This window comes from Staurois parvus, unplaced genomic scaffold (genome assembly GCF_062004578.1).
Source record: "Staurois parvus isolate SC_StPar_1 unplaced genomic scaffold, SC_StPar_1.0 ptg000081l, whole genome shotgun sequence".
NCBI classification, from domain to species: Eukaryota; Metazoa; Chordata; class Amphibia; order Anura; family Ranidae; genus Staurois; species Staurois parvus.
In genome coordinates, this window is record NW_028317877.1 from 12,921,188 (window position 1) to 12,946,170 (window position 24,983).

Below are 24,983 nucleotides of genomic sequence, written 5' to 3' on the forward strand. Positions count from 1 at the left end.
GATTTCTTTAATAATCTCAAGGACTTGCTTTCCTCCCTCCTCACACAAGAAGAGGGAAATAAGTATTTGATCCCCTTCACAAAACATGACTTAGTACTTGGTGGCAAATCCTTTGTTGGCAATCCTTTGTTTGCACACATCTCAGGAGGGATTTTGGCCCACTCCTCTTGGCAGATCCTCTCCAAGTCCTTATGGTTTGGTGGCTGACATTTGGCAACTCAAACTTTCAGCTCCCTCCACAGATTTTCAATCGGATTAAGGTCTGGAGACTGGCTAGGCCACTCCAGGACCTTAATGTGCTTCCTCTTGAGCCACTCCTGTTGTTGCCTGGACCGTGTGTTTTGGGTCATTGCCCTGCTGGAACACCCATCCACGATCCATTTTCAATGCCCTGGCCTATGACCCCAAGAACACTATCCCAACTGTCAAACATGGTGGTGGAAACATTCTTCTTTGGTGGTGTTTTTCTGCTAAGGGGACAGGACAACTGCACTGCATCAAAGGGACAATGAACTGGGCAATGTTGGATGGGTGTTCCAGCATGACAATGACCCAAACCCACGGCCAAGGCACTGTACATCCTAATGTACTTATGTATGCCCTGGTTGGGTATATGAATTGTTGACCTTTTACATATCTAAGGGCCTGTTCACACTTTATCATGCTGAGGCTGAAGTGTGACAACAGGTCACATTCCATTCATGTCAATAGCCCCTGTTCACATTGCGATGCTTTGCCGCTTATAGCATGCCACACGTTGCTGGAAAAAGTACAGAAGCTTGTGTTCAGGCATATTTGAATTTGATTAGTAGTTCCGGAGATAGAAGCATTAAAAGGTGTATATCCAAATCTTGGCCTTTTCTCCAAAAGGCTAGTCTGGTCCCACTTCTTCCCAAGCCTCCTTATTTATTTATCAGGGAGGCACCCCTTTTTTATTAAAGCACCCATGGCAAATCTAGGTAGGCGAGGGGTAGGGAGGGATTTTTATTAATATGTGCATATAAATTCAGTTGCCTATCACTCTAGATAGGTATACCTAAGATCTATGGCACTTGGGGCCAATCCATTTTTGTGCATGCTGCATTGCATTTGTGCCTGGTAGGATGGGCTTAATAAATCAGGTTCTATTTAACCATATTCTTTTAATTAATGTGGGTTAAATCATTCCTTGATGAGCCAGGCACTTGTATTGCACGGCCAATACATACACAACCAGTACCAAATATAAAGAAACCAGATCGAAAACCAAGAATAAACTGGAAACTTAAAACTATCCCTATAAATCAGCTTTTGCGTGCAAATGTTTTTGAATGTTTTTAGTTTCTTTATCTGTATTTAAAGCTTTTCTATTTCTTGCAGCGCCTCAGATGTACTTTTAGAGTCTTTGAACAACAATGGAGAAAAATCAGGGAGTTGTCACGTAGTTCTTGCCATTGAGTTCTGTGGAATCATGGATTTTCCTGCTGCATTGCATTAAACCTTTTAAAAGGCTGTTACTTGGTCTGATGTTTATTTCTTAATGTTTCACTTTGTGCATTTTTAGTATGATGAATAGTCCTTTTTTATGCATAATGATCTTTAAAAATGTTTTACATTGTCCATTCTGCAATAATTAAGAAACTGCATTATCCTTATAGCCATTATAAAAAATGTAGTATTTTGCGTATAATAAGAATTTATTTATACATATATCTTTGCCTCCATCTAAAATGCTGTCCTTAGATGCATGCTAATTGTCTACACACTTATAGATAGATGTCACTGCAACACATTGAGGAGAACTAATCACAACTTGGCCTATGCAGTATTCTCCTTTTTAAAGGAAATCTATACTGAGATAAATACTGTACATACTGGTATATTTTCATTCTTGAGCTCTCATTTTGAAATGCTAGTTGGCTGTCATGTTCATTATGTGATTTCAATACTCTAGGAAAATTACCTAAAACCAGTTTGGGAATCAGTATTTCTGACTTCACTGGCTGGGATGCTGGCATAGAATGTCTTACAAAGAATTTTGTTTTAATTTTTTTTTCACAGTTGAGCTTTTTAGAGATAGATATATATATTCATTCAACAGAGGGTCCATATTACCAAGTGGTACTAGCGGCTTCCACATTATTAAGTGGAACTAAAGGGAAGAATACACACCTTTCCTCCAATGGTCCCCATCCCTGTCATCTTCTGTGTCCCCGTTTTTGGCCATCTTCATGTGACACCATGCTATTATTCAGGCTGCAGGATGTTAAAGGAGACACAAGGTGGTAGTGTCCTGCATTTCAGTGGCGTACACTATGGTGAAAAGCTTTATGGATGTTGTAGACTGAACAGCAGGACTTTGTTGAAAGGCAGTGAGTTAGGAGACTAAATTTCCCAGAGGAGCTGGTGTGTGGGCAGAGGCAGAGCTGTGGATAAGGAGGCACCACCAGTCAGATGGGTGAATTGGATGTGGGCAGGGAGGGTGACCAGCATGGTGGGGGGGGGGCGGCAATTACTGAACCGATCCCCTGTATGTCTCTCTCTGCAGCAGCTGAAAGCTGCTGGTTTCTTCTCCTCTCCCTCCCACTGGCTTTCAGCTGCTGCACCGGGAGCCATACAGGGGATCGGTTCCAGTAATTACCCCCCCGGTGCACCTATTACCCTCCCTATGCATTATGTTTCCCCCTGCTGCCCAGGCCCCTAAGTGCCCTCCACACCCACAGTGCTGTCGGATGTCCTCCTCTCCTCCTTTCCACCAGCAGCTGCAAGCACACAATAGCATCCTTCAGGATGGAGAGTAGGGGAAGGGTCCATCTAAATATGTCACATTTACTAGCCCCTTTATTTGCATGAACACAATGAGTGATTGGTACCGATCACTCACTGTGTTCATAACTGAAGCATAGTAAACTGTGTTGTTGTTTTTTTTAAGGGGGGGGCTGTCAGGTTGGCTGTATGGGGCCCTGTGGTTTCTAACAGCAGCACTGGTTGGAGGTATATAAATGCAGAAGCCTAGTGAACAGGGGCAGGAAGTGAGCTGCGAGAGAGCTGGAAAGAAAATGTGAGGAGAAAGCAGTGCAGAACACCAGAGGGCTGCACCAGGCTGCAGAGAGACAGGAGGAACGGCCAAGCACTGGCATCTACAAGAATATGGAGTACTATCCTATGGGCCAGTGACCCAGAATGCCGCAGCCACTAATCAACTCTGCAGGAGAAACTGCAGGGGTCCCCATGTACAGCAATACCACCAGTGACTAGGATGATGTCACAGATCAGGTGAGAGAGTCCCAGCTCCAGTCAATTAAGTTACTGAAATTGTTCACAAGTTATGTAAATTGAGGCCAAGTTCACCTGGCCTCTTAGCAAACACATCTCCAGCATAATCCAGACATAAGCGCCTACTGCAGTGTCCGCCCTCTGAAGGCCAGGCCACGCCGCTGTTTCCTCTGCAATTGGTTTACATCCAGGGGACATCAAGAGACACTTGTCAAAGTTGCCATTTGCCACTGTGGCCTAGAGAGGAATTAAACCCATGTCAATAGGTGCTCTTGCCCACCCCTTAAACCTCTTGCTTAAAACCTGCATTTCATCTTGTGCCTTAAAGAGGGTACTGCCCAAGTTAAATATCACCCAAAGAAATAGTGCCTGTGTTTGAATAAATCCTTCTGATAGATTTCCCCCTGTTGCAACCAAGGAAATCTGCATTCTTGTAGTCTTGTAGTGCACCAACTGGACCCCAACAAGTGAGCAGAAGTGCTTCCACTGCTGTTAAAGGAACATTAGCCTTTCTAATTAAGGAGGATTTTCCTTACCTCAGACTTGAACCTTGTCCTCAGCTTCTGAGGGCCCAAAGTGAGCTAGCCTTACTCTTTAATAGTTTTCCTTTGCTCATTGGGGACGTAAACATCTGAGTTGAGGCCTTTGGATAAATTCTGAGTTGCAGGACCTCCAAAACTGACTGAGATTTTTGCTATATGTGTTCAGACTTTTGCTTAAAGTTACTAAGAGTGATAACTGTTATTCTATACACGCCTATAATTTTGTGCTGCTTACTGTGCTCATATGCAGCTCTAATATAAACAAAGTATCAGTTTACAACTTGTGTGCGAGTCTTTATTCTGGTAATATTGAGAGAGTTTACTCTGGCCAGAAGTGTATGGTAGTGTCAGTAGGGGTTGGGCTTTCAGAGTGGGGTCAAGAGTGACAGTGAGCCCAAAAATAACTCCGTGACCCTTAAAGGGGTAGTGCTACATTCATTTGCTGGTGTTGGATGACATCACTCCTGCGCATGGAGGCACACAGGGTGTGGGACGGCAACTGTAAGCTGAGCTGCGCATGGGCAGCTCAGTTTACATACCAGAGAACACCGTGGGCAGATAGCTAGGGGTATTTTATTCCAGAAGAGACACTGCATAAAAAGACTGCCTGCTGAGCTTCCAGTTCCGGCGCCACATGTGACTTAGGTGAACTTGGCAGCTCCGGGTCCCGTGGCATAGAAATTCCACTACACGACCCTGGGACACCCACTAACGTCCTTCCAGACACTCCTCCTGACTCTCCTAACCACCCTGCATGGAGCGGTACCTCGTCCCTGCCCCCCACGGGTCCGCAGCCGCCACAAGACCCGACACCTGCGGTTCTCCCCCATCCGCAGCCAAGATGGCCGACAGTATGGAGACAGGCACGGTAGCTCCCTCACTGCAGTCATTGCCAGACTCTCCAGAACTGCAGCCCCCAGCAGACCAGCATGAGAGGATAGCCCAGGCAATAGCTACACTCCTCTCGCCCACCATTACAGCAGCTGTGGACAGGGTGGTATCATCTGAAAAGGGGGGGTTTGTGAAAAGAGATTCACAGAAAAGCGGCTACATAGTGAACAGAACGTGACACACAGGAAGAAATTTCCAAAAATTATGCTTTATTACACATATAAAAATATGACATATGGGCATTCTCCCTGGTTTACCATCACCGCAGTTGAGACAATACACACAGACCTAAAACCATTTAAAAATGGTATCATCTGGCATAGAACAACTCAGGAGAGAGCTGAATGATCATGCTAAATGACAGATGCTGAGCAACATATTTCTGATTTGGAAGATGAGGCCCATGCTTCCCATGTGGGTGCTCTTCAAATTGCATGCACGCAACAACATATATTAGAGAAATTAGCCAATCTGGAAAACCTTTCGTGCTGGAACAACCTGAGAATTATCGGGCTTCCTGAATCATATAATTCCAGCTCCCTGGCAGACCTCTGTTCTGCACGCATTCCTGCAGTTTTGGGGCTAATCACACTTTGTATTGCAGAAAGAGCCCATCGCCTAGGGTCACCATCTAATGACAGATGCACTCCAAGGTAAGTGATTGTCAAATATCTTAACAGCTCAGACAAAGTGGCTCTCCTCACATCTTTCCGAAACTCCCGTTTGTAGCAAACTAGCTCATCAGAGTTGGACCCGGAGTTCCCCTTTTTCTTTTAATGGAAGTATTCCTTATTCCTCACACTCCCTACCCCCCTCCCTTCCTGAGAGGCAAAGTTATCTTCTGAGTGACAGATGGTGGGGGGTCAACACAGGCTAGGCATTCCTAGTTTGGTGCCAGCCGTCTGTGTAAGTGTAACCATTTTCACCCATCATAAAAACAGATAATGCAGTTTCTCCCAGGACTTGAAAGTTAATTGAACATTCCTCAAGTCAGGCTTTCCCCCGATGTTTCATGTCATGGATTATGACAGATGTAGATTCTAACTCAGAGTTCTCCTGACCCCTCCCAACACAGCGTAGCGAGAGCAACCCCCCCTTTCAGAGGGATTTTTAAAAAGAGACAGGCTAGCAAGCCTACGAGTTAGAGTGTAACAGATCTCCTCAGCTGAACATCGTAACAAAAGGAGATCAACGAATCATCCTGCTCTGCAACTTGGATCTGCTACCAAGGCATATGGGCAAGTAACTTAACCCTGTAATTTCCTCCCTATTATCTCTTCGCTGTACCTTTTATACACATATATATACACATTTTAGTGACATCCCATTGTAAATATTTTATTGCACCTGTTTAACTCTTTTAGTAATAAATCTTTCTTTCTGAAAGTGTTAAACTGTTTTTAAGCGCTTATTTGCAATTCCCAAATTCCTGCCTTTTGAAAAGATGCTACTGTGTTTGTTTAATCCTCTGCCCAATCGGCCTGCGGTGACCGTATTGGACAGGCGACTTTTCAATCATTATAGTGTATATTTGATAACGGGAGTTTCCCAGTCTCCGACAAAAGCGGTGGTGGCAGTAGAGGGTTAGTTGCGTAATTAACCCGACCCAGTAACAAGCGCATTCAGGCTGCAGGCACCGATTGTAGCCCATTAGCTGGACAATCGCTGTGCAGGGTGCAGCTGGGTGGGGCCTTGTTACGCGCGTCACACCGCGGTTTTAGATCGGCCGGTCCTTCGGTCATGAGTTGGTGAGAAGGTCTGGGGTCTGATGCCGCGGGCGGGACATATTACTGTTAGTCACGGTCGTGCGATTGTCGCATGTTGGTGGCGGCGACTGTGCGATCGTGACACCGTTCACTTCAAATAGATGGTCACAAGCTACTACTTTTTGCGGGCTATTCGCAGGAAGTATCCCACAAACGTAAGGCCTTTCAACCTATATGTGCTACCCTGCACCAGAATGGCACTAAATTTACTTTAGCATACCCTGCCACACTACGCCTGCTGTCCTCATCAGGTGCACCGAACGTTTTTACTCACCCGGCAGAAGCTTTGCAGTTCACGCAAGCTCATATAAATGCTACATCTGATACATCAAATGTGCCTCACATCAACCAAGTTCAAGGCCCCAGGGACCAGTGTAGTCCATGCAAGGATCCTCCAAAGCGGCAGCACACAGCGCATAATTCTGGGAAGTTCCAGCCCCCGTAATGTTCCTTGTTCTCCTGCTGGGATGTACACCCATCTTGGCTTCTAGCATAAACGTCCTCGTTATCATAGTCTGGGTCTCCAGACACTTCCGAGATACGCAAGTAATGTTAAACGATGTTTACCTATCTTCTAAATGTTGGTTGATTTTATGGTAGTCATCTGACAGTTTGGGTGGTTGGGTATACCCCACCCCCCCAATCTGTCACAGCTCTGGCTCCTGGATCATTGTACGAGGTGACAGTCACAACAATCTCTAATGATGAATTCACATGGAGCGGTTGGGCTTTTGATACCTCCATCTGTCACTCCCAGTGCGGTATTTCAACAGCCAGTCCTGCTGGTAATGCTGATTGTTGTAAGGAGCAACATGTGAAAAAAAGTGAAGTCCACTCCTCCGCAATGGTTTTTATCATTTGTTTTCTCCTGGGTCCCTGTTGGATCTGATTTGTTTTATTCTACCCTCCTCATCCTTCTCTTGCTAATGTTTGGTTGACTCAGGAACCTACTTTCCTCTATATTAGACCAATACTAGTATTAAATTATGCACCAGAGGTGGAAGAGGGCGGATATAACAACAAGCCTAGCATTATATTATGTTATTGTAAGATCTGTCGCTGTTATGCTGTAATGATTCATATAATTTCTTGGAAATTTAAGGGCTTAAGATCCCCCCATAAATGAATGGCGATATTACACCACCTGAGGCAGCTAAAGACAGATATAGCATTGTTACAAGAAACACATATGACCCAGGCTGATTTTACATGCATGAAGAAAATTTGGGTAGGACAGGTACGTGGATCCTCATCTGTCAAAGGCAAAGCAGGAGTTATCATCCTTCTACACAAACAACTCTCACCCGAGGTTGTGACTGCAGAGGTAGATGAAGAAGGCCGTTTGATCATTTTACATCTTTGAATAGACCACAAAACTTTAGTCCTTACTAATATTTATGCTCTCAACTCACCCAACAAAACATTTTTTCAAAATGTATCCTCACGGGTATCCAGATATTTACACTTCCCTCTCATCTTGGGCGGATAATTTAACTCCCTCATGAGTCGGAGGTAAGACAGATCAAAAGTGGGTGACGCATCTCCATCAATCCCCTTACATTCCTCTCCCTCCACCACCTTGCTCACGCACTTCGTCGAAGCACTGCAACTAACAGATATCTGGTAGTTGTCCCACACAGAGGGAAAGGAATACACTTTCTACTCCCCTGTCCACCACACCCTTTCCAGAATAGATTACTTCTTCTGCAATTCCTCTCTCTTACAATCAATTACCAACTCTGACATACACAACATAGCCATCTTGGACCACTCTCCAATATCCATACATATAGCACACATGAAATCAAACCAGTCCCCTAGAAATTGGCGCTTCCCTTCCTAGCCAACAACCAGGAGCTCCTCCAAGTGATTTCAGACACCTGGGCAGATTTTACCAATACAAATGATGACCATAAAGCCAATCCTAACTTATTCTGGGAAACTGGCAAAACTGTGTGTCGGGGGAAAATAATTGCATTTGCAGCCTCATACAAAAAAAAAAATTATCCTACAATTATCGGATTGCAAGTGTTCAACTGGGAGCTGCCCAGGCTAACCTTGCTGAGAAAAACTCACACAATAACAGAAAAACATGGTTGGAAGCCAAGAATCAATTCGATCTCTGGGCTAAAGCCCAAGAAACTATATATCAGTCCTATTTGGAATTTCAATACTATAAATACGGCAACAAACCAGGTAAACTACTCGCTCGCCTATGCAAAAAAACCTTTTCGCCCACCCAATTCACAGCGTTGAAAGACTCTCGTGACTCTATACACAATACTCCAGAAGGGATAATTCAAACTTTAGAACAGTTTTACGCCCAGTTGTATGGACCTCACCCAACTGACCCGAAGCAAGCGCAAATGTTCCTAGAACGCCTCTCCCTCCCTCAAATAGTCCCGAATGCTCTGGTCTCACTTAACGCCCCAATCTCCCCACGAGATATCCATAAAGCTATAGGATATGTGGCTAACGGCAAAGCATCAGGCCCGGATGGCTACACCTCTGAGTTTTATAAACTAACAGCTAAGATTCTTTCACCAACCCTATTATCTGTATTTCACAATAAAGAAACAGGGGGGATTACCTGCCCACAGGCTTTCAAGCATATATAAAACTGATAGGGAAAAAGGGCAAAGACCCCTCTGACCCGAACTCCTATCGTCCAATATCCTTGCTAAACCTAGATGCTAAAATTCTGTCTAAGATAATAGCAAATCGATTAGCCTCCATAATGCCCTCACTTATAAATCCATCTCAAGCAGGTTTTACCCAGGGACAGTCTGCGGAGTTCAATATTCGTAAGGTCCTGGCTGTTTTAGAATATGCCAAACACCATCCCAGTAAAGATATAGCCATAATCTCCTTAGACGCCGAAAAGGCTTTTGACAACATTATCCTTACCTGGCTACACATCACATAGTTCTCCAAAAATTTGGTTTCTCTGGCCCTTTTACACACTTGATTGAGAGTATGTATTCTGCACCCACAGCTAATGTTATAGCAGCTGGCCATGTATCTAACCCTATTCATCTACATAAAGAAAAAATACAAGGATGCCCTTTGTCTCCCCTTCTTTTCAACCTAGGTCTGGAATCTCTTGCACACTTTCTTCTATCCCTGTAAATGCAAAAATTGAATGTCGTGTTCACGTGTGATAAAAGTTTTCTAGCTTACACCTTTTGTTTTTTTTTATCTGAACTGTTGGAATTGACTGTCAAAAGCACTATACTAATGATCAGATAATCAACCGATTGTTCCTCCTACAGAAATTTTCTTTTGATTTTCTTATAGTGTGTACCCAGATTTAGTTCCACTTTAGGAGTTCTGCAGCCTGTGTGAGAGCACAAGTCTCCTTAGAGCAGTTTGACTTCTTCTTCTGCCTTGTCACTACTGTATATACAATTATATGATCTGACTGTACAATCCCCTTTAAATCTACCCTCAACTATGTAGTGCAATGGTCTACCTGATTTGGGACACATTAAATGGGAATGTAGGCAGTACTCTTTATTCTATACAATAAAAGACCACAATTCTTATTGTTTTGGTGCTAACTTGGCCACGGCCATTTTATTATTGGTTTAAATGTCATTCTTTATAAGAACACATTATTTTTACAAATTAGCTTACTAATAATTGTAAAAAATTTGTACTTAAATTAATCTTACTCAAGAAAACCCCAGCTCAGTCACTACGGCTCAAGCTGTACTTATGAACACAACACTTATCAAGCATACTCATACTCATAACCCATACAATGTTTTTTCAATTTACATACTCGCGTATCTTACCTTCATCAAAAATGATACTTACCGATAATAATTGGCCGTGACAAAAAGGGCGGGTGGGAGGGAGCACCACAGAGATGCCTCCCAGGTTTCTGTTTTTTCCGTTAACGGATCCCCCTTTTATAGCCCTCTCCTCTCTCCAATTCTTCTCACTATTGGTCATGTTTTTCTTGAAGGAATGTTCAGGTGTAGTAGGGGGCTAAAAACTCCCAATTTATAGAATCTTCCCCATTATATAATATACCCTGGGGGTGGCTTAAAACTTTCCAGGTGTAGTGGAGGGCTTAAAACTCCTATTTTCTAGAAGATTCCCCATTAAATTAGTATATAATGGGGAATTTAAAACTTTAAGTTTTTTTCTCCTCACGCTAGTGGGGGGACTAAAAACCCTTCTGACCTTCTAGAATGTTCCCCAACTGCATTTATACAGTGGAGGGACTTGAAACCTTATTTCCTCTGCCACAGTCCCATAACAAAAGGGGGGGCTATTAATTCCCCCTTTTCTTTTCCTATGGGACTGTAGGCAGTATTCTTTATTCTATACAATAAAATACCACAACTCTCATTGTTTTGGTGCTAATTTGGCCGCGGCCATTTTATTATTGGTTTAAATATCGTTCTTTATAATAACATTTTAATTTTACATATTAGCTTACTAATAATTGTAAAACATTTTTAATCTTACTCAAAAAACCCCCAGCTTAGTCACTAGGACTCAAGCTGTACTTTTGAACACAACACTTATCAACCATACCATTAGACGGGGGGGGGATAAAACCCCACCCGCACCACGGCCAATTCAATACAAGTATGGAGGTCAGCATTCAAACCTATATCAGATAAATGTATGCCGTCATTTCTATACATATTAATTAAACCACCTTCTAATTCCAAATGACGATATGAAAACCCATTAACCAGCTCCATAACTTTATGAATAGTCCTATTAATTTTTTTACAAATTTTTTCAAATGGTTTAAGAGACAACGTCTCCAACCAGCACAAAAGTGGTATTATTTCTGAGAAAATAATTACCATCCTTGGATAAAGAAGTGTAACAACTGAATATCATCCTTTATTCGAAAGATCAAGTCCAAAGTTTTAACATACCCTATGTCATTTCCCCCAAGATGAATTATTAAAATGTCTGGTGACAGCCAAAACTGACCTAGGCTGCTTAATTAAAAAAACAAATCCGACCAAAGCATACCTCGCCATCCACTCCAAAATACCTGAAAGTGGTCATGGTTCAATCCTAGAGATTCAGAGTATACTCTGTTGGCAGCTCGTGCAAGCGCCGAATAGATGAAGGAATGTCCCAATATCCAGACCACCCAGGTGACACTTAAAATAATTTAATGGTAAGAATCAAGTCTGATATATTATTTAAAACAATCCCATTTGCATCTCACAATTTTTTTTAATAACCTTCTCATCTAAACCTAACCTAGAAGTTTCTGTGGCTGCTCCTATACGGAATGAATGAGAGGATATTTTAATGCGAGACAATTCCAATTTAAAAAGACATTTCTTAAGTACCGTATTAAAGTGGTATTTTGTGAGAGGAGAACAGTCAGCATGTAAAAACAAGCACAGTACCTGAGGAAGGACGGAGTTGCAAATAATCCTTCATCCAAGCTACAGGACAAATTTGTGAACCACTGAACTCATTAAGCCTTGACCAAGAACTTTTGCCAAGCCGATCAGTTTTTTATGTACTAATGAAAATACGTAAAAATGTATCATGAACAACTATATCTGGAAACTGCAGCCTAGAATGACAGTTCTTACTAGCTGCAATAAATTCAAAAATTTGTAATACTGCAAAAAAGGCCAAATTAAAGACAGATCTAAACAAGATGGATTCAAAATGGGAAAAACACACACAAGGTGTAGCGTAACTCAAGATCTCCAACAACTTTGGGGTAATAGCCCGTCTGGAATCCATGATAAAATGTAATTTCTTGTAACCTTTTAAAGCCTGTCGTACTTAAAGAAACTTAAAAAGGGTGGCAAATTCCGCATTTTTAGAATAAAGGATATGCCAGCAATAGTTTTATAAACATGAGACCAGGAGTATCCTTGTTGTAGTAAATTGTCAAGAAAAAAAAATATTAATGGTTCAGAGAACGCATCTCTACTTTCAGGAACCAAATCCAGAAAACGTAGCCAACCGAGCCAGGCCGACCCATATCCAGCCATTGTTGAAGGAGCCAATGAATGTTTAATATAGTTAGTAATGCCAGTTAAATGAGATCCCACAAATGAGGAGGACAGGCTATTCCGACTACGTCTGCTTCTGGAAATAATGTGAAGAACTCTGTCATCTGAAAGCAAGACAAAGAATCCGCAAGAACATTACTCTTACCCGTAACATGTTTGGTCTTTAACCAAATATTCAAACTAAGACACTTGAAAATTAAATTGCGCATTAAGACGGTAACAGGTGGGGATTTAGAAAAAAGACAATTTATAGAGTTCATAACCCCCTTATTATCTGTACTCAGAAAAATATACCTGTTCTGAAAAAAGGATCCCCATAATTTAATCACAACAACTACAGGGAAAAGTTCAAGAAGGACTATGTTCTTTAAATAACCCTTCGATCTCCATGTAAAATGCCAGAGTTCAGCACACCAATGCGTACACCAAATGGCTGCAAAATCAAGAGACCCAGCAGCATTCGTGAATAGCTGCATGTCAGCATCAAAAACAAAATCTTGCTGCCAGACCGTCCTCCCATTAACGTGGTCCAAAAATTTATACCATACCAACATGTCTTCTCGCATGTCATGGGACACCCTAACGTGGGCGGATGGAGATTTCAACCCTGACATAGCCAGATAAAGTCTGCAAGAGAAAATTCTCCTGATAGGCAAAAGTCTAGTGGCAAAAGCCAAGAGACCCAGAAGAGATTGCAATTCTTTCAGGGTTACTTTCTTTTTTCGAATCAAGATAATCAGTATATATTTGATCTTCAATATTTTTTTCAGCTGGGAGCCTGAATTCCATATTCATAGTATCAATAGTGATACAGAGAAAGTCCAAACAACACGTTGGTAAAAACGTTTTTTCATGCACAAGTGGAATTCCAAAGCTATCACAAACATATAGAAAAGCAGTTAATAATTTACTGCAGCCATCAGTTCCAGCCGGGCCCCAAAAAAAGGAAGTCATCAAGGTAATAAATCAAGGAATTAGAACCCAACACCTGAGAAGTGACCGATTCCAAGAAAGTAGAAAATGCCTCAAACTAAAAACATGAGATGGAACAACCCATCGGGAGGCATTTATCAAAATAAAAGAAATCCTCAAAGAAAATACCTAGAGAATTAAAACAGCTAGGGTGTATTGGCAACAATATAACTGCAGATTTGAAGTCTGCTTTAGCTAAAAGTGCCCCTGGACTTAATTGCCTAAGTTTCCTTAAAGCATCCTCGAAAGAAGCGTAATACACTGAAACAATCTCCAAACAAATCTGATCATTCAAGGAATACCCTTTTGGAAAGGACAGATGGTGAATTAACCTGTATTCATTGAGTTCCTTTTTTGGGATAATACCTAACGGAGATATTCTAAAATCGCAAAAAGGCTGAGAAGAAAACGGGCCAGCCAACCTATCTGCATGTAATTCTTTTACAATTTTTTTGCGCACAATATTATGCAAACCATCCACAGATTTTAGATTGGGAACTATAGTACAATTTACACCAGTGAAAGACTTTAAAACAAAACCATCTTGAAATCCTCTAAAAAGCATTTGAGCCATCCTGTTGTTTGGATAGATTTGCAACCACGGCCAGAATGCATCCAGTTTCATCGGAGACATTGTCTTTAAAAAAGACTTCCCTACCTGATTGGTGTGGATTATTGGCCAGTTTTTTTAAACATTTGGTAATGGGATGTGCTCCGGAACAAAAGGCACACTCATGCCGATATTTGCAGGAAGCTGGCCATTTGCAGATTGCATCATTGTAGGAAAACCAAATTCCTTTCCTGTAAGGGGCATTGGTGGCGGGGTGTTAGGCTGTGGTTTCGCAAAGGTTGATCATTGGGTTACAAAAAGATTAAGCCATAAGCCCACATCTTTAGTACCCCACTGCAAGGTAGGAAAAGAACCAATAGACCTCAACCAATAGAACACCTTTGGGATTAATTAGAGAGGAGACTGCAAGCCAGGCCTTCTCATCCAACACCAGTGCCTGACCTCACAAATGCGCTTCTGGAAGAATGATCAAACATTCCCATAGACCCACTCCTATACCTTGTGGACAGCCTTACCAGAAGGATTGAAGCTGTTATAGCTGCAAAGGGTGGGCCAACTCAATATTGAACCCTATGGACTAAGACTAAGATGCCATTAAACGTCATGTGTGTGTAAAGGCAGGCATTCCAATACTTTTGGCAATATAGTGTACATTGGTATTAGCAATCAAAATGTGTTAAAAAAAAAAGAAAACTGATCACTTGCCCAGAGTAGTACAATGTTACTATGGTAACATTGTATTGCTCTGGTCACAAGAATAGCAAAAAAAAGAAAAAAATGTAATAAAAAAGAAAGAAAAAATTAAATTATTATTATTATTTTTTTTACATACTGTCACCAATCAGTGTCCCTGATCGCTGCCACACCAGTTATAGGATAACAATGTACTGGTGACAGTATGTAAAAAAAAACAAAAAAAAACCATGGGCCTTGTATGGATTGGGAAGGGGGGGCTCTTTACATTCTACTATCAGCGGGTAATCCCCCTGACAGCAGGTAAGTCATAGTTGTTAAGGATGCGGCAGCCACCCGCTCCTTAACAACCCCTTTTTCACAATGAAGTTGATATGTATTGAATTCATTTGAAAATCTGAACGAAACAAATGCATTTAATTTTTTTAACTTTTTTCGTATTTGTTGCCATTTGGTTTGAGTGAATCAAAATGAAACATATCTCACATTTTTTATTGTGGATACCTTTTACATTTGCACAATCTAGCCCCCAGTGAAATACTGCATTTCTATGAAACTTTGATTAAAATTATGCTTTAAGCATTTTTTTTGTTTTGGATAAATTGTAGATGGATTAAAACACCTGCCAGGTTATTATGGATGTCTATGCACCCGTCTATTCCCACCTGCAGGGGGATTCACCTTCTCTAATTGTCATATTTACCATTATTACCAAAAGTTACTGAAAATCCCAAATTCGAACAGTAATAATAGAGGGGAAAATTTTCACTGGGGACATTAGCTCTCGTGGAAACAAAGGATTCCGTTACTATGGAGGGATTTCATATCGCTTCTTAATTTGGCTATGGGACAGGAAGTGAAGGCAAATTTAACCAAAGTGACACAATGGCAATAAACCCACATGTGTTATAACACTCCCTTACTCTATCCAAGATGAAAAAAGAAGTATTGACTTTAGTTCTACTTTAAAGCTCGTTCACACATTAAAGTGGTAGTAAACTCGTTTTTCTTAATTTTACCTACCTTATAATAAAGCTTACCTGTAGGTAAAATGAATATTCCCTAAATGTGCAACATTTAGGAGATATTCTCTCTTTTTTTAAGCACGTGCATGTGCTCTGAAGGATCGGCATATCCGTGCCGTTCCCTCAGAGCTGTGTGCTGTGGCCGGGGACTCCCGTGTGCATGCGCCGAAGTGACGTCATCGTGGTCCGACCTGACAGACGGCCTGAGCTCGCAAACCTACAAGGAAGACCGGGTGAAGATGGCACTGACAGCACGCCGCTCAATGGCTTCATTTTAAGGTGAATTTTACATAATGTGATAGTATGCAGTGCATACTAGCACATTATGGTATTACTTTGCAGTGGACTTTTTTTTTCCTTTTCCTGAGGTTTACTACTGCTTTAACAGAGAGCTGCCGCACAGTAAGCTGCAGTGATCTACTGTGCAGCAGCTGTCTGTTCTTGCTGCAGTGAGCTGGCTGTAGGGGAGAGTGTGCTGTGGGATTCAGCCCATCACAAAGCGCCCTTTTTTTTTTAACTTTATTTGAAATGCACTTCATTCGTATCACTGTACAGCAGTGATCTAAGATCTCAGATCACTGCAGCGTAGCTCAGGGCTGTATTGCACTGTGAACAGGACACATGGAAAACAATTGTTTTCTGTGTGTCCTAGAAGTGATCAGTGTTCCAGTGTTGGAAAACATCAGTCACTGCAATAGTGTGAATTGGCCCTTAAAGAGCAAGAAGGCGATAATGTTGTTAATAGTCTTCATTTACTGCTACAACATTTTAATTGAAAAAAAAAAAAATGATCTGGCGACAGACTTTAAATGGGATTTTATAATCTTGATTTACAAAATAATCTAAATGGCAAAGTAAATACAAAAATATTCACAAACAAGTCTCCAAATGATGAATTATAACAAACGTTTGATTTGCAATCCATAGTATCACTGAACCCAATATAGTTACATAGTTAGCCTGGCTGAAAAAAAAGACAAAATCCAGTTCAACCATTAAAAAGAAAAAAAAAAACAGTTATAATCCTATATCCACAGTTGATCCAGAGGAAGGCAGGAGGAATATAAGCTCTGATGCAACCAGTTGGCTTCTGCAGTTGCATTATTAGTTTGAGTGACCTGATCTCAAATTCACCTTTTGTGAAATACCCCCAAGTTTTTTTTAGAGGACATAACTATACAATACATTTACATTGTGAAGATATCAATCGGTCCACTACTGACTTACAATTTAGGAGTGTGTTATGAAAAAAATCCTAAATTGAATAAACCCTCAGGCACATCTCCCAGCACTGTATCTGTTTATGTGTATCTCTCATAGTCCTAGTTTAGGTGGTGTGTTCTAGTGCCACTTTATTTTATATTGTGCAGCTCTGATGATTATTATTATATTATTATACAGTATTTATAAAGCGCCAATAATTCGCTCAGCGCTGTACATTACAAAAGGGGGACAGAACATGTGACAGAACAATACCAATACAATGCAAAACATGAGGGGATTGAGGACCCTGCTCTTTCGAGTTTACAATCTAGGAGGGAGGGGATGGTGGCACAGGAGGAGATAGCTGTGGGGGATGGAGTGGTAGGAAGAGTGGGGGAGGTCGGCAAGTTAGCAGGGGGTGGGGTAGGCTTCCCTGAAGAGATGGGTTTTCAGGGTGCACCTAAAGGAGAGGAAAGTAGGTGATAATCTCATGGGTTGGGGCAGGGAGTTCCAGAGGATGGGTGACACCCTGGAGAAGTCCTGGAGGCGGGCATGGGAGGAGGAGACCAGGGAACTAGAGAGAAGGAGGTCTTGTGAGGAGTGGAGTGTGCGTGCTGGGCGGTACTTGGATATTAGGTCAGTGATGTAGTTTGGGGCAGTATGGTGGACAGCTTTGTACGTCAGTGTTAGGATTTTGAATTTGATCCGTTGCGCAATCGGAAGCCAGTAGAGGGATTGGCAGAGGGGGGTGGCGGAAACGGAGCGGATGGAAAGGTGAATGAGCCTGGCAGCCGTATTCAGGATCGACTGAAGCGGGGATAGCTAGCGGCGAGGCAGGCCAGTGAGGAGGGAGTTGCAGTAGTCGAGTCGTGATATGATGAGGGAGTGGATGAGCTGTTTAGTGGTTTCTGGGGTTAGGAACGTGCGTATTTTGGCGATGTTGCGGAGGTGGAGTCTGCACGAGTTTGTTAAAGATTGGACTTGGGGCTGGAAGGATAGGTTGGAGTCCAGAATGACACCAAGTACTCTGGCCTGCGGGGCGGGTTTGATGGTGGCGTTGTTGGATGTGATGGAGAAGTCAATGGGGGGTGGTGTCCGGGCTGGGGGGAAGACAAGAAACTCAGTTTTGGAGAGGTTCAGTTTAAGGAAGTGGAGTGACATCCAGTCTGATAATGTTAGTTCTCATGGCACTAACTTTCTTAGTCACCATAATTAATGTACACTTCAATAATGTATACAACACTACGTGCACACTTCATTTTAATACCAAATGTTACATTTTCCTATATTTACCGCATTCAACAAACTTATAAAACGTATTCACTTTGTGTACATTCTATACATGTATTGCGTTTAAGTGACAGTGAAGTTTAGTGAAAGGATAACTGAACTTATGTTAAGTATAAATTTGTCCAAATGACAAATCTGTTACAATCCATTCAAACAAAAACTCATATCACATAAAACAAAAAGCAAGGACCAGCATATACTGTAGATTGCCTCATCCTATACTGTATGTATCTTGGAAAAATATGCAAAACAAATTAAAACCAGATGTTAATGTAGTACTCAATAAGAGCCACAAGATGGCCTAACAAACTACTAAGTGATTTTCATGTGGCTCTTGATATTTGCATGAAATTGCATAGAAAGAAAGAAATTAAAAGTATAGTTAAAGCTAAAAAAGTTTTTTAGGACTACTATCAAAGTGGACTCAATTTCTGTCCCAGGAACACAAGTGAGATGAAATATTTCCAAACTGAGGAGAATACCTCTTGCACACTGGTGTCATTGGAACTGGTATCCTTCAACGAGTAATGGTTAGGTGCAGCGTGGTGAGGTGGCAGTAATGACACTGAAGCCCAGGATGCAGAAACAAAAGTATTGAAGACATGCAGCAGACAGTCAGTGGGAGTAGGTCCAAGCTGAAGAGAGAACCTGCCAAGGAAAGTGGAGTGTGGCGCGGCCAGTGCAACCCAACAGGGAGCTTGCGGAAGTATGGACACAGGCCCTACTCTTTTTTTACTCCTCTGGAACCTCTTCTTATGACTAGTGCTGTCCCTGATAGGTGGGTAAGCTTTCATTAGTCACTTCACAAATGCGTGCCAAAACCTGGGGGCAGCAAGTTAAAAGGACTCTACTTGACGCAAGATGGCCACCCTGGTCATCTAGATGCAGCATAGCTGACAGGAACTCTGCTTCTTGGGACAGAGGAGACCATAGAGAAATACAGTTTTTCCTGACTTCCTCTCCAGCTGCAGTACCACTCTGGTTGAGCGCCACCTTCAGTAAGCAGAGAAAACAGACAGCACCTGCCTACACTCCTCCCCCTTTGACAGATGCTGTCCTTGGCATCGTACAAAACACAGAAAAAAATTTAAAACAGCAGTAATGCATTCATCAATGCGAGTAAACTTTAAACACAATAATCAGAATACTTTGCAGGTAACTGTCCACTATTATACCTAATAGGACAGGAGACCCCGCAATCCTCTGGGGGTCAATGCCAGAGTCCTTGACTTCTTCTGGGGCCTCTGTGGCCTCTGTTGAGTCAGCAGAGCCAGCTGCATCCCTCTCCTCTGGGCCAGAGGCTGGAGTGTTGGCTGAGTCCTTGGATTCAGCGGGACCTGCATTTTGATGAGCCACAGTATCTGAACTGTCCTAGAGTTCAGGGCTGAGACCAACATCTTCAGGGCCCACAGGGAGCGTAGGCTCCAACTCAATGGGTGAAAGGTACCACTGATAAGGGACTTTTCACATATGGGACATACTGTATTAGGAGCTGGATTCTTTCCAGTTTCCAACAGGCTTATCAGAGCAATCTCCACTTAGCCCGCATGGTCTTAATAGGTTGTGATGGAGCCAACACTTGACAAGTGTAGGACCCTCTGATACCATGTGATATACCAATGTCAGAGGAATGGGTTGCTTTTCCACACAGTATGGGGTGCACTCCCACTAAGTCTCCAGTTTGCTGCCTCTTTCATACTTTGAGTTCTTTACCAACACCTGGTTCAAGTGCTGTATGTGATCTTCAAAGGACTTTGAGAAAATTATAATGTCATCAAGATAGACTTAGAAAGCTTTACAGTTAAACTCTCCTAGACACCTCTCCATTAGCCATTGGAAAGTGCTGGTGGTTTTACTCAACCAGAATGACATGCAGTTAAATTTGAACAGCCCCAGGGGTTTGATGAAGGCATTCTTTTCATGTTGTTGCTCCCAAATGGGCACCTGCACGTCGAATGTCGAGAAATATTTGGCTTAGCCCAGGGCCATGAGTGACACCTCCACAATAGATAAAGGGTAGGCGTCTCGGTGAGTGCAGTTTAACTTGCCATATTCCATGCAAACCCAGATGCTCCCATCTTTTTTTCCCACAAGGACAACTGGGGCAGCCCATGGGTTGCAGCTCTCCCAGATGACTCCACTTTGTAACATGTTATGGATTAAGTCATTTAACTCTTGGCATAGAGCAGGGGGAATGTGGTGGTATTGTCCCTGGAGCGGTGGAGCATCTCCCGTGTGGATGGGGTGGTCTATGTCCTCAGTGCAGCCCTAATCCTCAGGGTCAGTGACAAATATTAGTCGATGCTTTTCCAGTAGCTGATGAAAGAGCCGTTGTTGGTGCAAGGGGTAGTTCAGGAACAGAATGTCCAGTTGCTTCAGTAGCAGTCTTTATTGCTCCTCTTCCAGGGAGGACATGGTGGCCTGTAAAAGGGAATACATGGCTTCCATCCTGGGTTGGGTCCAGGAGATGCAATGAAAGGGCGATGTGTAGATGTCTGCAATGGTACTGGGATTGGGAAAGTTCCCAAGTTGATAAGCTGTACTAGCACTTTGTCTTTGTGAACCTTGGACAGTGTGCGGACAGTCAGCCATAAACCGGATACTCCCTTGTCTTTGCGTGGCTCCACCATTACGGTGGCCTCTTTCAGCTTCTTGTGAGCCCTGATGGGCAGGGACCAGACAACCTCCTGCAGAGGAGCCAGAAGCAATTTTTGTTTGGTGGGAGTGCGGACCACCCCCACCCATTCTGGTTGCCTCTTGATTGCCTGCCTTCCTCAAAGGCCTTCATCACATTAAGTCAGACTGCTCTCAGGCCACATCCCCGTGCCTGTTGACCCAAATGCTAAAATTTAGCCAAGAAGCTAAAGTCTTTTCAGCACATTCATAACCAGGAAAATGGATACAGTCAAACTCACTGGGCCGCAAGTCACCACCACCCCCACTCTTTCGATCACATGGTCCTCTATTTGGATCCTCACTCAGGAGACACCCTCCACCAGTTTGGGTAGGTCACTGGCCACATTAAGAGATAGCCAGGAGGGGTCCAGTTGGTTTTCGAATTTCTGCGTAGAAATTGTATTCCATAATAATCATCTCTGACCCCGTACCAATCAGACAGAGGGCCTCTTGACTATTGACCAAAGCAGTGACTACTGAACTTGGTGCGACCATGGTTTTTGGTCTTGTGGGATGCTGGTCCTGGGGATCATCGCTCAGCTTCTGGCTTAATGGCAGTCTGTGGTCCTTCAGGCCTACTGCAGTTCCTGGCTAGGTGCCTGAAGTGGCCACACGTCCAGCATTTCCTGTCCTCATCTGGGTCCCTCCTCGGCAGATTGTTACCATTTTAGAGGTGTGCCAGTTCTTGTTTGAAGGTGGACATCTCCTGCTTCATGGAGGCCAAGCCCTGGGTTAGCACGCTGAGGGCAGTCTTCTTAGCCGAACAAGGAGTTGAGGCCAGAACTTCCTCTCTCAAGGGAGTGGGTTCCTGTCTCTTACTCATTGCCACTGTTGCCTCTGCATCCTCCTGCTCCCACACTGCCGCCTCCACTACAGTGTCATTAAAGGAAAAAGTGAGTAGTGCTTTGATTCACTCTTACATAGCTCCCCGCACGGGGCCGGTCTTCATTCTCACCACAAACTGGTCTCTCAGTAACTTATCTGAGATGGCAATATTGGCACAGCAGTGCAATCCATCTTTTCAAGTCATTTTCCACAGGTTCTGGAGGGCCACCACAAAATGGGTGAGGCTTTTATCTTCTTGCTGTCTGCACACAAAGAACCTCTGCCTCAGCTCAGGGACTGTCACATTTTCCCTGAACAGACCCTCCAAGGCGCTACCTACATTGGAGAAACCAGACTGCACCTGCCTACAAGTATTTCTCAACAATATTACAATACAGTACAACCTCGGTGAGGTCCCCTTGCAATCTGGAGTGTGCCAAATCTAGGACTACTGGGCTTCCTAGACAAGTAGCGCAATAAGCGATTTTATTTCACGTTTGTGAGTATTATTCATGTTGATTTTAAATAAATGCTGTGGGATAGTGCACTAGGTTGGTGCACCCTCTTTTATTTTTTTTGTAGTGACCAAACATTTTTTCCTATTTGTTACCTTCTTGGTGTGAGATGGGGAAACAGCTCTCATTGTTTGAACACTGTGTGGAAGTAAATTAATGTTTTGACTGACATTCTGCGCTTTAGCCAAAAGATGTCACTGTTTTTCTAACACAGTCTCAGACTGCATAGATATTTTTATATTCATGAAGAGGTGGGGTTTTGCACACAGAGTTGTGACAGAAAGGAGAGAGAGAAGCCATGTATTGGAGCATGGTGAATAAGGGGCTGTGTGAGCTGAGAATCTGATGACAGCCAGGTGTGAAAGCGTCCCTCAGTAACCAGAGCTGCAACTGAGTGAAGCTGATGAGATTGCTGCCAGGAAGCTGATGAGATTGCTGCCAGGAATGCTGATGAGATTGCTGCCAGGAATGCTGATGAGATTGCTGCCAGGAAGGCTGATGAGATTGCTGCCCGGAAGGCTGATGAGAGCAGAGGAACTAAGCAACATATACGGCGAGACCGCATGCTTGTTGGAGAGACATTTGTTCTGTTCAGAGTCACCAGCGGATGCAAAGCAGAACCGGGTCAGTAAGATCGTGCGCGAACCTCATTTCAGTGTTGGCGCCTTGAGACTGAGTCCAGGTCTATAGTTAGTTAGTTAGGGTCTCTGTTTGTGTCAGGCCGCAAGTGTTGTTACTGATTATTGGAAGGACTCCACAACTTAAAGTGACATTTCACATTGGAGAGCTAATAAAATCCTACAAACTCAAGCCAGACTGGCGTTTTGCTCAGAAGGAATACTCAGGCACGTGCTACAGGACCAGTTATGGTAGAGGGAAAACTGTAGATTTGTGTAAGATTGTAAGCTGTTGTGCTGCACCGCAGGCTAGCCCATACCGTACACCCATACACTGATTTCTGCTCTTTTAGGGTAATAACAGGTAAGGTGTGGCAGCTTATTTGTGCCCGCCAGAAGGTAAATTACTTCACTTTCTACCTTCATCCATCAGAAGGCGCCGTGCTGTGCAGCACAAGGGTCTCAGCATTGGGGCTGGGTGTATGTAAATTTATTGTATGTTTCCAGTATTTGTGGTTGTGTTTATTTGCCACATCTAAGTAAAATTCTGTTGTGACAAAAGCTGGTGTTGGGATTGCTTTCCTCGTTCGTGACTTCACTGTATCCTGGGGAGCCCACCCTGGTACACGGCTTACATTGGACCCTGGTCCCCTCACTGCCTGGTGAGTTTGCCTGCCTCTGGAGCCTATAAATGGGGACCTGGCTGCTGGAAATGTCATGTCCACCAATAGGCGATGTCTATACCAAGCAAGCAGTAATGTAAACACCCAAAGAGGGAGCCCAATAGGTAAACAGAAGATGAGAGAAGGATCATCATTTGATTGATGCTTTGGGTAGGTAAAATTAGTATTTGGTTAGGGTTTTTTTCATACCATTGGTTAGTTGGGGGGGGGGGGGGGTATTGCAGAAGGGGTTATCAATATCCTGGAGTTGGGCTTTAAAGTGTTAAGCCTAAAACAAAAAAAAATTTAATATTGCAGCTTACAAATCCTTAGATATGCTGGCTGTATTAGTTTACTTTTTTATGCTTTTTTCCCTTTATTTCAGCCAGTAAAACACTTCCTACGGGTGTCTGCATGGGATTGCAGACCCCATAATGCACTGAAATAACAACATGAACAGAAAAATAAGTTAAAGAAATACACAAGACAAAAATATTGGAAAATGTTAGGCCCGGCAATGTGATGGGGTAGAAAACAAATAAATTAAACCAATAAAGAATTATTTAATATTTAATAACCATAAACCATATTTAATAACCATAAACCAAACTTTTAAAATGAATAACCAAACATCAAAAGCTCATTCAGCAAGTCCCCAGCTAATCATAACCAGCCTGTTAATGTATTTTGCCACATTGTCCACCCACAAACGTAGGCGACAATACCCACAAAATAGTCACAACTATGGGACAGCTCGGCTTGATTGAAGATCCATCTGCTGACAGAAGCCTCAGAATTAGGAATATTTAAAGGTGAGGCATGACTGGTTACCAGGCCCTGAGGAAGTCACGTGACCCATGACATAACGCGTAGGGCGGAATGTGGTGACGTCATATCCAGTACGGACGGCAGCCGCCATCTTGGTACTCCCAATCCCATACACCTTCCCTGCAGCCTTTTGCAGCTAGAATTTAGTATTTTTTGTTCTGCGGTCCTATTTTAAATGTGAGTAGCTATGTGTGAATATTGTTTATATTAAAGTTTGTGACATATTACACTATGGGAGTCTTCTTGCTTGCATCCTCTTTCACTCTCTGATTGCTATCAAGGACCAATTTCTTGGAATCATCATTTGAGGTTCTCTATGCTTTGTGGCTCCTTGTGGGTCGCAGTTTGAAGGTGAGCGTGCACACTAGCCGGTGGAGGATATTTTTGTTTTTTTGCTGCACTGTGTGGTGGTTTATGTAAGGATATATTTTATTTATAAAGGGCGTGTCCCTTTCCCTTAGATGAAATATTACAGTGCCTCCAGCCGTTAAAATACGGCAAATATTTAGTAAACCAATAATTTGGACACCTTGATCATTTGATCACCACTTATTATTATACCTTGAATTCTTTTAGCCAATATGATTTCGTACTATACACACAAAATTTGCCTTATAATAGATAAATATAAAAAT

At 42.7% G+C, this 24,983-nt stretch overlaps 1 protein-coding gene across 3 annotated transcripts in view; it reads left to right on the plus strand.

Annotated features, from left to right (window-relative positions):
- LOC149468693 (U7-hexatoxin-Hi1a-like) overlaps window positions 1-4,077 on the plus strand; it is a 69,030-nt gene extending 64,953 nt beyond the window's left edge. For all 3 annotated transcript variants that reach the window (XM_089669788.1, XM_089669789.1, XM_089669790.1), the window contains one exon: window positions 1,360-4,077. In XM_089669788.1, coding sequence (XP_089525914.1) covers window positions 1,360-1,437 — 78 coding nt within the window. In that variant the 3' untranslated portion in view covers window positions 1,438-4,077. The remainder of the gene's footprint in view (window positions 1-1,359) is intronic.
- Window positions 4,078-24,983: the final 20,906 nt, after the last annotated feature.